Source organism: Saimiri boliviensis, chromosome 8, assembly GCF_048565385.1.
Source record: "Saimiri boliviensis isolate mSaiBol1 chromosome 8, mSaiBol1.pri, whole genome shotgun sequence".
Taxonomy (NCBI): Eukaryota; Metazoa; Chordata; class Mammalia; order Primates; family Cebidae; genus Saimiri; species Saimiri boliviensis.
The window spans coordinates 28,024,670-28,038,445 of record NC_133456.1 but is presented as its reverse complement, the minus strand read 5'-3'; the positions used below and the strand labels follow the sequence as shown (position 1 = coordinate 28,038,445).

The 13,776-nt window shown below is 34.1% G+C and overlaps 1 protein-coding gene across 1 annotated transcript in view; it reads right to left on the bottom strand.

Moving 5' to 3' along the window:
* CCDC14 (coiled-coil domain containing 14) overlaps positions 1-13,776 on the bottom strand; it is a 58,905-nt gene that overhangs the window by 23,379 nt on the left and 21,750 nt on the right. Inside the window, exons 8-10 of the mRNA XM_039477617.2 lie at positions 12,663-13,179; positions 10,972-10,973; positions 9,903-10,042 (exon numbers count right to left, since the gene is read on the bottom strand). Coding sequence (XP_039333551.1) covers positions 9,903-10,042; positions 10,972-10,973; positions 12,663-13,179 — 659 coding nt within the window. The remainder of the gene's footprint in view (positions 1-9,902; positions 10,043-10,971; positions 10,974-12,662; positions 13,180-13,776) is intronic.

Genomic DNA, 13,776 nt, shown 5'->3' with positions numbered 1-13,776 from the left:
GATTTCTTCTCAACCAGGAGCAAATAAAATTCGTTATTTACTCAAATCATCAAAAGTTTTGGTTAAAGGACCATAAGATCAATAAATGGATGGGCAAAGAGAGAGAGAGAGAGCGAGAGCGAGAGAGAGAGAGAGAGAGAGAGAGAAATGGACTGTAAGCATATAGTAAAAACGCTCATCTTCACTAACATGAAGAATTGCAAATTTCAAAGGAGATATTTTTTGGCCATAGGATTGACAAAAATAAAAGGAAATAACACTTTCTAATGAGAGTACAGGGAAATGAAGTATCTCAATTTGTGTGAGTATATCAGCATAACCATTCTGACGGCAATTTGAAAATGTCTAACAAAATGTAAAATGTTCATAAAAAATTATTGTACTTCTAGGTTATCTAGCATCAGAAACAGTTTTACATGAACAAAAGCATCTCCAACCTTGTAGATATATATAAGGTTGTTCACAACAGCAATTATTTAATAGTGAAAAGTTGGAAACAACTTAAAATGTTACATAAATTATGGTACATTCATATAAGAAATACTAATACACAGATATTAAAATGAGCAAGAGGTCCATTTGTATTGAAAGGAAAAGATCTCCAAGACACACTATGAAGTGAAAGCTGCAAGCTGTAAAACAACAGTATAATATGAACTCGTCTTCGTTTTAATAAAAGTCTGATTTTCTTCAAAGGTTTCCGCTTTACAACAGAAGCTTTCCTTGATCATCTTTTTCTATGTTCCTGTTCAGAGTCTTCTCTTCCCAAATGTAACCAATCTAAACTTCTAATAATTCACCACAAGCCTCTCATTCCTACCCTCCTCTTCTCAATTGTAAACTTTCTTTTTTTTCCCTAAAAATCATGGTTTGGGGACAAATACTGTCATCCTTTGGTCCCAGGGCATATCCATATGTGTACTAACACTCATTTTTTCCAACTAGTCTGGGCACGTAGCCTCATCCATGCCCTAGATCCCATTCTCCTTCTAGACCACCAAGGACTCTGCTCCTATCCCACTCCCTTTATTGTATATTGTCTGCAGTTTCTCCCTCTTTACCACTTCATGTGCCCGAGCCAAGAAACATATTAAAACTCTTCTCATATTAAAAAAGAAAATCCCTCCAACCTAACTGTATAACTAGCTACTTTCATTCCTCTCATGCCCTGCTTTCAGGGATAGGCTTAAAAAAATTATTCTACTTAAAATGACACAGGATAAAAATACAAAAAAATGATATTTTATAAATTGATGTTACACATGCTATCTTAAAATATTATGTACTAAATTTAAGTATACTGGATTTTAAAAAGGTAAAGAAGAACTGCTGCTATTTAGGCAAATATTTATTGTATTCAATTCATTCTTTTTTTTTTTAGATAGCTTGAGATAAAACTGATATACTATGAACTGCATACATTTAAAGTGTATCATGTTATGTTCTGCCATATGATGTGGTCAAACTACCATTACAATTAAGATGTTCATCAGCAGCCATAAAAAACATTGAGATCATGTTTATTTTGCAAGAACATGAATGGAACTAGAGGTTATCATCCTTAGCAAACTAATGCAGAAACAAAAGCAAATACCACGTTCTCACTTATAAGTGGGAGCTAAATGATAAGAACTTATGAACACAAAGAAGGACAACAGACACTGGGGTCTGGGTGGACAGAGGGAGGAGAGGGTGGAGGAGGGAGAGGAGCAGAAAAGATAACTATTGGGTACTGGGCTTAATACCTCAGTGATGTAATAACATGTACAACAAACCTCCTGTGACACAGGAGGTTTGTATGTAACAAACCTTCACGTGTACCCCCAAACCTAAAATATTTTTTTAAAGATATTCATCATCCCCAAAATTTTCCTCATGGCCCTTTTCACAACCCTTTCTTCCCAAATACTTATTTACAGATAGTTTGCATATTCTAGAACTATAGATGAATGGAATCATGGAATATATCCTCTTTTAGCCTGGCTTCTTTCACTCAACATAACAATTTTGAGATTCATCCCAGCTGATGCATGTATTAATACTTCCTATCTTTTTATTGTTGAGTAGCATTCTACTGCATGGCTATACCACTATTTGTTTAACCATTCACTTATTGATAGACATTTGGGTTGTTTCCTATGAACACTCATCAACAAATTTTTGTGTGGATATATATGCTTTGACTTATATAATACTTAGGAGTGGACTGGTTGGATCACATGTTAGGTATATGTATAATTTCTAAGAAACTGCCAAACTATTGTCCAAAGGGTCCAAATTATTTTACATTCCCACCAGCTAATTGTGAAAGTTCCCATTCCTTCACCTCCTAACATTTATTAATTTTGAATTTTAGCCATTCTAATGGGTATGCAGTGGTATTTCATCGTCGTTTTAATTTTCACTTTCCTAATCATTACTGATGATAGGCATCTTTCCATGTTCTTATTTGATATTTGTATTTGATATCCACTTATCTTATTTGGTGGTCTGTTCAAATATTTTTCTCATTTTTAAACTTGATATTTAAAAATTTATACTCTTAAATTTTTTATGCATTCTAGATACACGTCCTTTATCAAATACATGTTTTGCAAATATTTCCTGTCTGTTGGTTGCTTCTTCATTGTAATATTTGAACCTGTTATTTTTAATAACAGGTGTTTTTTTGTTCTTCGAATAAGCATTTTTAATAACAGGTTTTTTGTTTTTCAAACGAAAGGTTTAAATTTTGATGGAAAACTTTATTCATTTTTTTCTAGTTTATATTTTTTTGTGTTGTATTTTTAAAATCTTTCCCAATCTAAAATCCCTAAAATTTTCTCCTATATTTCCTTTAACAAGTTTTTTAGTTTTAGTTTACAAATTAAAATCTGTGATTCATTTCTCAGGTCAATTTTTGTGTACCATATGAGGTAAAGGTTGAGGTTCATTTTTCGAAAATGTGACTCTCCCCTTCTTTCAGCACTATTTATTGAAAAGAGTATTCTTTTGCCATTGAATTTTTCTGATTTTTTTTGCAATTCTGCAAGCGTGATCTCTATGTGTGAATTTGTTTTTAGACTTTATTCTGTTTCAATGATCTATTTGTCTATCCTTACACCACACATCTTAGAATACTATCCCTTTATGTTTTGAAATTGGATAGTACCAACTTGGTTCTCCTTTCTCAATACTGTCTTGGCTATTTTAGATTCTTCAAATTCCCATGTAAATTTTAGAATCAGCTTCTATTAAACATTTAAAAAGCATGCTTGGGTTTTTACTTTAATTACATAAAAGCTATACATGAATTTTGGGAGCAATGACATCTTAAGTCGTACATTTACGGAGTTGGTTTATCCCTCACCTATACTGATCTTCTCTCAGCAATAGTTTGTAGTTTTCAGCATATGGGTCTTATATATTTTTCAAATTTATCCCTAAATTGTTCGTATTTTTTTGATGCTACTCTGAGTAGTACTGATTTGAAATTTCATTTCCAATTGTTCATTGCTGTTACATAAAAATACAATTGATCTTGTATCCTGCAACCTTGCTAAGCTTTCTTATTAATTCTAGTAGCCTTTCTGTAGATTCCACAGGATTTTCTACAAGGATTATCATGTCACCTGTGAACCAGACAGTTTTACTTATTTCCTTTCTAATGTGGCTGGCTTTTATTTCTTCTTCTTGCCTTACTGCACTTGCTAGAACCTCTAGCACAATGTTAAATAGAAATAATCATTATCTGCTGGATAACATTCATACATTCTCCAGTATATACAGAGACAAAAAACAAACACCTAAGAAGAATTTTAAAACAATAGGATATTACAAATATTATGTATTGAATTTAGGATTACATTATTTTAATGGAAAGAAAATAACAAGCGAAACCAAAATTGATTAACTTTAGGCAAATATTTCTTTACTTCAAGAAATACTATTCCTAAATAATCTAAAATTTAGGAAATAGGATATGAAAAATGTAGAGTTTGGAATTCATATTGTCAAGATTACTAACACTTTCTGATTTGTAACCATAATTTCCACAGCTGTCTTAGTTTTACATATAGATTCCATGTTCACATCTGCCTACTCTTCTTTTTGAATTCGCCTTTTGGTTGACTGGACTTTGCCATTCAAGTTTTTGTTTTGTTCTTTAAAGGAGTCCAAGAGTGTTAAACGTCCTAAGTTCTTGTATACTTCATAATATGACCGTTGCCTTTATACTAAAAGGACAGCTATGCCACATTAGAGATTCTCAGGGCACACTTTCTTTCCCTCAGAACTTACTTTGTAAATGATATTCTATAATCCTTTGGCAACAAAAATCACTGTGAAAAGGCTAGAGATAGCCTAAAATTTTTCTCTTCATACATAATTTTCTATTTCTTTTGAGTGTCTCCAAAAATTAACTTTTTTCATCCTTAAGGTGTAGTAACTTTACCAGCATATGTGTTGGTATTGATTGTTTTGCATCATTTTTCTGAGATCTTGTATGTCCTATTCATCTGCTGACATAGATCTTTTTTTTTTTTTTTTTTTTTTTTTTTTTTTTTTTTGATAGGGTTTTGCTCTGTCTCCCAGGCTAAAGTGGTACAATCAGAAAATTTTCCTTTTATTTATATATCTCTTAATATTGTCCTTAATTCAGTTGTTCTGTTCTCCTTTTTCAGGAACACCAACTTTGTATCTATTTTCTGTTCCATATGTTATTACCTTCTTCATAATAACTTTTAGATCACTCTTTTTCTATTTTGCCTTGTGTGATTCCCTCAAGCTTATCTACCATACATTCAGTCAACTTAACAAATATTTATTAGAGTGAGTGTTAGGCACAATTCTAGCACTAGAAATAGAGCTACAAACTCTAAAGAGACAAAATTTCAGCTTTCTCAAATTCAGAGACAGAAACAACAAAAGCAAGAACTTACCAGGAGGTAAGAAAAGGGAGAAGACAAAGTTACTGTTTAATGGGGACAAAATTCATGTTAGAGATGAGAAAGTTTTCCTACAGAGAGTGGTGAAGGTTACAGAACATTATTGCCACTGAAATGTACACTTGCAAATGGTTAAAAAGATAAATATCATATATGTATATTTACCATAATAAAAATAAATAAAAAATTTGAAAAACGGTTTAGGAAGCAGCAGCAGCTAAGGCCAGTAAGAGACACTGAACTATGAATTTAGTAGAAATTAAAATGGAAAGACTTGGGGGGAAAAAACCTAAAACCCCAAAACAAAACAAAACAAAACAAAAACTTCAGGCTTCATAATACTTTAAGTTCTAGAGGACTACAATATCCTTGACTTTGTCGTTATTTTATATTTGTTTCTAATGGGGCTTTCGTTTTTAAATTTTTTTTTCTTTTATTTTTCTGAGTTCACTCAACTCACTTTTCTTCTCTTTTCACTTTTTCTTCGAGCACTTTGTCTCAATCTCACTCTTTTTTCCTATAAGAGATCCTATTATCTTTAATTTCCTTGAGACTATAGAACACTGTTTTGTTTTTCTGAAGCTTGAGTAATTTGTCTTGTAATATTTATTCTCGACCTACCTTTGTTCATGTTGTCAGTTTACTTTAAAGCTACGCAAAATCTCTCCTATAAATTGTTTTCTTCCTGTGACTTTTGTGATGTCACTCTACTAATTTTAATCTTCTGTTCTTTCCTTAACAAGTTACTCCTCAGCAATTTACCTTTCACTGTGTTCACATGTTCTACCTTCTTGATGAATATACCACTTACTTAAATGCTAATAACAAATCACTTACTTTCAATCACAGTCTCCAGTGTCTACATCAGTGCCAGATCTATACAAAAAGCTCAATAAACACATGTTCAGAGAATGACTCCCGAGTCTAATTTCTATCTTGCAACCTGTTCCTGTACTCCAGATTTATATTATACTTATCTCCTGATGATCTAACTCAGCAAATCTAAACCTTAACTCACAGGCTCTCCTATTATCTTGCCTAACTTAAAAACTATTAACAACATGAAATAAACAAATCTATTCTTCCTCCAGCAGCTCCCATCTGGAAGAATTATGTTATCATTTGTTAAATTATAGACAGAACCTGAATATCATCCTTGACTCCTTCTATTCTCCCGTTTCATTTTTATGTTCCGTGTGGATGCATAATGGTCTCATAATTGAGTCTAAAATCAGGAGGTGGACATGAAATCTTGGCACTCTCTAGCTCAATGGCTCTTAACTGGAGGTTAATACCCACCAAACTCCCATCCAGAAAATTTGAGAACGTGCCAGGCCTTCTGGTGGTCAAAATTAATGAGGCACTACAGACATTTAGTGGGTGGAGACAAGGAAAGCTAAATGTTGAATAACTGTGTCAGAAGACACATTAAAAACTGTCTAGCCTAAATGCCAAAAATGCCAAAATGTCATAGAAACGATGCATTGAGCTATTTTTTAAGCCACAAGATGGCAACAAACTCCAAGGAAGTCCTGAAAGATCACTTTTCTGGCTAAGAAGAAACACATAGTTTCCAAATATCTAAACAGAAAAAAAAATTTTTTTTAATTGAAAATGATGAGAAACACTTTTGAACAAACCTATGCGTTCCAATTTTTATTTGTAATGAAGATTATAATTCTTTCCACACAGATTACCAAAGTGGCACAAAAATTCCTACACTACTCCCAGAAACCTCTTTCTGCTAAAAAGAACGTATCTAACAAATTCTTCATTTTTCAGTTATTTCATCTTTTAGAAGGTCAAGTAAACAGTGGCAATAGCATGCTATATAATCTTTGTCCTGTAAGGACAGATAGCCAAATAACTCTGGTGCCAATTGAATTAGGTCAGACATCAAACAAATACCTTCTTTAAAAAAAAACTAGAAACAAGTGATGGCTCATAAAACAGTAAACCTCATTTTCTTGAATGGCTTACAAATTAGCTCCTAAGGCAATTTAAAAATGTTCTAAGGAACAGAAATAAATAAGAACCACTAATATTTTCCATGGTGACAATGTTAAAAGATAATATTCTCAGACTAAGTTTTGGTATGCTTATTAAAGAAACCAATTATTTGATTGTCATTCCTTTAAATAATATGCTTGCTTATTTTGAATGGCTTACAATGTATTCTATGTTCCACAAAATACACCTAAATAGTGAGGTATAATTAAATCTCTACTTCCTAACAGAGACAGTATAGAAGTCTGCAAGTTAAGATCATTGTACTCTAAAATCAAATTGCCTGGGTTCAAGTCTTGACTCTGTAACTTCTTAGATCTATAACCTTGGGCATGTTACATAAACTCTTTGTGCCTTGATTTCCTCATCTATAAATGAGAGTAACATAGCACCTACCTCATGGAGCTGCTGTGAAGATATAAAGAGATGACACATATAAAGGGCAATAGTCTGGCATATAAAAAACATTCAATAAATGCTAGCACTATTTGCTGTTCATTATTTTATTACTTACTCATTTTTGGCTTTAAAAAATTAATGCGGGTATAGGAATTCCTTAGGTAGAGACTGAAGATGATACTGGATTTTAAACCCAGCAATCCCATCTTATATCAGAGTAGCTACAGGATAAGGACCTCTAGACAAAGAATCCTAAACAAGTGCAGCTCGCCAGCTATCAGGCCTCTAGAGGCTCCAGATGTGTATATTCTAGCTATGCTCCAACTATTTAATTGCTTTCCAGTTTCTTTAAAAGTTTGTATAGATCCTTGCAGGTCCTATCTTATATAATGTCTACAGCTTATGCAACTATAACACTCAGGGCACATTCGCACTGCAGTGCCGCAGAAGCACCTGATATGTATGCCAATATTTTGCAAAGTATATTAATAAACAGACACTGGTGTGATGGCCTTGAGGGTCATCACTGAAACACTCCAAGTTAAGATATTATTGATAATATGTGGGTGATTTCTTTCATATTTCAAGATTAGATTCCTGGTCTAAATCTTTCCTCAACAAATTAAGAATGTAATTCCAACAAGTTAAGATGACTGAAAAAAAAAAAAATCAAAGAATTTAAATAATTTTTTTCTATGTCTAAGCGTGGTAGGGCTACATTAGTGCTTACTAAGGTTCTCCTTTCCTTCCTGGGTGTATAGAAGTATGAAAAAATTACTTATCTGTGACATTATTTTATATATTTTTATATATACATATTATATATAAATGTGCGTAGTGTGTGTCTGTTATGGCACATATATACAAACATATATACACATATGTATATACACATACACATACATATATATGTTTTCATTCACAGCTCCTGGGTGTCAACTCCCACAGCCCTTGCTATTTCTTAAGCAGTCAAAACCAAAAACAGCCCTTTTATTTAAGTATTTGGCCGTTTGTTCCTGGTTCCTGAAGCAGCTTCAGAGTGGTAAAGGTAAAAGACAGTCGTTTAATATTCAGCTTCTTTAGGTGTGAGAAGCAGGCCTCAGAAAACAGAACTTCTTTCTCTAACCTTCTCTTGCCCTCCTTTTACCTGCGCCTTTTTCCTCCCCATGGTAGGCCATAGAAACTAAAAATATAATCTTCTCCCACCTTTCTTACAACTGGCCATAAGGAAATTCTCTGACCTACCTTGGCTGTTTGTAGGTCAAAAGAACCCCATTTCTGAAGGGGTCCTGCCTCATACTGAGGAGGAAGGAATGCTGCACAGAGAGTCCAAAAAGAATTTGAACAGACAGAACTTCTTGGGTTTCCCTACTCTATTAGTATTAGATCATAACTTTTTTGTCCAATCACGTTTCTTGACAGTTGTCCATGACTCAACCATGCCTATCCAATGAAGCCTCCATAAAAAGCCAGAGGACAGGGTATGCAGAGCTTCCAGAGAAACACACGGAGCTTCCTAGAGGGTGGGGCACCCACAGGGGTCATAGAAGCTCCATGCCCTTTCTCCAATACCTTGCCCTTTGCATCTCTTCATCTGTATCCTTTATAATAAAGTGGTAAACTAAGTGTTTCTGTGAGTTCTGTGAGCTGCTCTAGCAAATTAACTGAACTCAAGGAAGGAGATGAAGGGAACTTCGACTTATAGCCATTTGGTCAGACAAACAGGTAAAATAACCCAGGGCTTGTGATCGGCACTGGAAATAGAGCTTAGTCTTGTGGGACTGAGCCCTCAACCTGTGGGATGTGATATCATTTCCAGGTAAATAGTGTTGGAATTGAACTGGAGGACACCCAACTGGCATCTGCTGCAGAACTGATTGCTTGCTTGTTGGTGGGGAGAAATCCCCACACATTTAGTCATAGAACTGTTCTGTGTCGATTGTTTTGGTGTGAGGGGAGAAGAAAAACAGTCTATTTTTAATACAACGTCCCAGACCTTTCTATTAGGCAGGGCCAGGTGCCTTGTTTCAGCATATAAAATATAAGTGGTAGCAAAATGGTCACTTCTGGGTTGGGGCATGTGAGACTTCCCCATTACCATATCCACATTCTCTTTTTCCTGGACAACACATACTGAGACAGTGGCTTCATAAAACGGATGGAGTCTGGATCCTGAGTCACAGGATGAAAGAGCCACCGATGACCCATGTTAGTCTTGGCGTGAGGGAGAAATAAACTTGCTGTGCTATGCAAATGACATTTAGAAGTTTGTTCCTGCAGCATAACTTAGACTAGTCTGATGAATATACAGAGGTACTTCATTCTCCTGCCTACACACTACCAAGTGACAACACAGGTAAAAGTGGGAGACAATATGTACAAGTGCGCAGAAGTAAAGGAAGAGTTAGAGAATGCTGGAAATCTCTGAAAAATGAGGAAGAAAAAGTAGAAATTCAGTAAGACAGAAAATCAATTTTCCTTACAAAATCCTAGATATGTCATATGGCACCTTTGTTCTGGCCAGGAGGCATGTTTGCACACAGACAAAAATATTCAAAGAGAAATTCTTACCTTCGTAACTGAGCATTCTCACTTCTTAATGGTTGCATGGCCAGTGCCATCTCAACTTGAATATCTGTGTTTTCACTTACTGCTGGAAGTATAGATATACATGCTTCCATTTCTGTAACTAACCTCTGAATTTCTGAATCCTCCATAAAAGGCAAAATAAATCAGTAAAATCAATACTATAAATTATTTTTCTACAAGATTATTAGTATTACTAAAAAAGAAAATATAGATATGTACATACTTGTTACAAATTCAACTCAGTTATTTATAAATTTATTATACAGGCTCCATTTTTCTCTTTCATCCTGGTGGTATTTCCTTCCTCAGAAAAATTCTAAAGAAATTAAGTTCAGTAAACTAAAGATTAATCTTAAATCACAAGTGTAAGTTTTTTGTTTTTGTTTTTTTCAGTTCAAGAATCAAGAAGGAATGTGGCTTACACAAATCTCTTAGTCCATACTTAACCAAGGACCACAGTGAATACCTATAATTGCTATAGGGTTTCCTATAATTCATTATAGTATTAACATTTATAATACAACCTTTGATCCTGGCATAAGCAAACAATTTACATTAGGGGATTAATTTGGCAAAATATTGACTGGGGTCTGCTAGGATAGTTTCATTATTTAATTTTCTAAAGTAGACTGCACACAAGCCGCCATATCTCATTTGATGTGACATCAAAAGGTTGTTACTAATTGTGCAGAGCGGATGTTTTTGGAGGTTGCAAACAGACACAGGCATGGAAGGTAGGTATTGGTTCTTCTGTCTTTTATCCTTTTCCCTTCATTCCCATTCATATTCTATGGGCTGAAAATATTTAAAATTATTTATTAATTATCTGATATCCAAAAGAGGTTGAAAGTATTTTCTAAGTTACAAAAATGCATTCAGTTTCACAGATATTTTAACATCCTGATGAAAAGGGCATACGCATAGTAAACAACTGTGTCCAATTATCAAGCAATTTTCTTCCACCAATCTTTTTTTTTTTTTCTTTTTTTTAAGATGGAGTCTCACTCTGTCACCCAGGCTGTACAGCAGGGTGATCTTGGCTCACTGCAACCTCTGCCTCCTAGGTTCAAGTGATTCTCCTGCCTCAGCCTCCTGAGTAGCTGGGATTACAGGCACCTGCCATCATGCCCGGCTAACTTTTGTATTTTTGTAGAGTTGGGGTTTCACCACGTTGGCCAGGCTAGTCTTAAACTCCTAACCTCAGGTGATCTTCCTGTCTTGGTCTCTCAAAATTCTGGGATTACAGGCGTGAGCCACTGCACTCGGCCTTCTACCAATCTTTTGTAGAGTAGTTTCACTCACAGGCTTTGGAGTTTGGGACCTGGACTCCACCAATTTCTGGAGATATAACCTTGGTCAAAGTATTTAACTTATTTTTTTAAAACAAATTAATCTTTTTGTAAAAATTTATCTATTTAAATTGAAAAAGAAAAAATTTATATATTTATTATGTACAATATGTTGTTTTGAAATAGCTATACATTGGGATGGTTAAATGGAGCTAATTAACACATGTATTACCTCACATATTTATCATTTTTATAAAAACACTTAAAATCTACTCTCAGCAATTTTTAAGAATACAATATTGTTTTTAACTATTGTTATAATGTTATATAGTAGATCTCTTTAACTTATTCCTCCTACCCACTTGAAAGCTTATATCCTTTGGCCAACATCTCAATACTCAACTCTTGAAACCTGGGTTTCTTCATGGTTAAATGGAGATAAAAACAGTACATCACATGTTTGTTGAGAAGATTAAATCAGATACTGTTTCTCCAGGTCTGTTTCCTCATCAGTAAAATGGTAGTGATAATAGTACCACATAGGGTTGCTGGGAGGATTAAATGAGATAATGCATATAAAACACTAAGCACAGTGCTGAGCACATGGTAAGTGTTCAATAGATGATAGCCTATTAATAGGCTACTAATAGATGGTATTATTATTACCATTATTATGTATCTGACTGTGAAAATGGTAGTAAATTGAAGGTCTGAAAACACAGCAATTTTAATACACTCTTTGGTTTAATGGTGCTACTTTCATATGGCATTTTTAGATTTTTCTTTTTTTGGTCACTCTGCAAATGTTAGGTATTCAATCAATGCTTCCACAATCAATTACTGTGTTTTCCAAGATGACAAATCTATAAATCATTCCAAGCAAAAGCCATTACAATAGAATACATATACAAAATAAAAACAAATGAATATAATCTGGCTCAAAGACATTTTTCTTAATTTAGAATAAAAAGTTCTAAAAATAAACTGAAAAGGGCATAAGAAGGTGTGGGTTATCAAAGTGAGATTTGTTAAACAACCTAACAGTTGGCTATTAAAAAAATGACAGGCAGGCATTCTTTGCAACTTTTTAAAATAGGAAAAACAATCAGTCTACTCAGGGAGTTAATCATCTTCAGGGGTTCTCTAATCTAATTAAAATTTTTATCTGTACAAATTCTCTTTGGTTGAATCTTTTCAAGCTCTATTATCAAGAAGAATAAATACACACTTGCAAGTAAAAGACTGAATGTTTGATATTCTCTAACATTTTAAATCCACAGGAAAAAAAATCAAAACCTAAAAAATAAGAATACAATAAGCAGAACTGACTTTCTCATTAGTTCAAAACAGTTCTATGGAAAATACCATAAACTCCATTTAAATGATAGCTAAATAATGTGACACTGGTATTTAGTATAACACCATACTACAGAAAATTGTAAGTCTCATCTACCTTTTTCTGCTACCAGGGCCTCAAGCTCTCCCAGCAAATATTTTATAATTCTAACTCTTTCAGCTAACTCGTTCACATTTTTTGCCTTCTGTACATCCTTGACCGTTTTTGTATCTCGCACACATAGGTTTAAATCCTTTCTTTCACTTCTGGCCTCTCTAATTTGCTCTCTGGCACAGTTTTCTTCATTAGTGGCCAGGAAAGCTGGTTGTGATTGAGTAGGGCTTCGGTGTGTCTGACCATCCAGATGTGTTTCTTTTCCATGAGATCGAAAAGGAGACATACATGTTTGAAAACATTTGAGTAGGTCTGTTTCCTTATGAACTCCTTGTTGTGGCGGAATCCCATTAATAAGGCGCAGTTGCTGCAACGTTGGAATAGCTGATACGTCAGTTCTGGGCAGGCTACCTGGAACTCCAGGGCTGGTGTTAAATGAATTCCGTAGAACATCAGTACAAGTCACAGAAACTGTTTTACCTTGTGATGCAAACTGACTGTCACCAACAGTTTCAACTTCCTAAAGAAAAGGAAAAACAAGTCTTCAGAAGTATGAGCAGTCACTTATAGGTATTAATTATAACTCAAATATATAAAATATATTTATTAAAATATTAATACATTTGCTTTGTGAATATTTAATAGTTACTACTATATTTTGTGGGTGTACCATAGTCCATGCAACCATACTCCTATATGGTTACACATTTAAGTGACAGCCAGTTTTTCACTGCTGAAATATTTCTGTAAATATGTCTGTGCAAAAGTTTTTTGTATGTTTCAACTTATTTTCTTATGATGTAATTTCCCAAAGTGGACTAACTTTTGATGCTTTTAAACAATCTGTGGTATTTGTAAACAGACTATTTTAGTCATGGCCTTGTAACACTCCCATCTTACAAGGTAAACTAAGCTTGAAAAACTGAGAATCTTTATTGTACTGAGGAAAAATCCAACTTACTTTTAAACTAAAAATATTAGTAAGCTTCTAATATTAGAAACTTGCGGACTGCTGGGAAGATGGCCGACTAAGAACAGCTCAGGACTTCAGCTCCCAGTGAAAGTGCAGAGGGTGAGTGGACGCCGCATTTCTAGACGAATTTTTGTTGCCCACAGA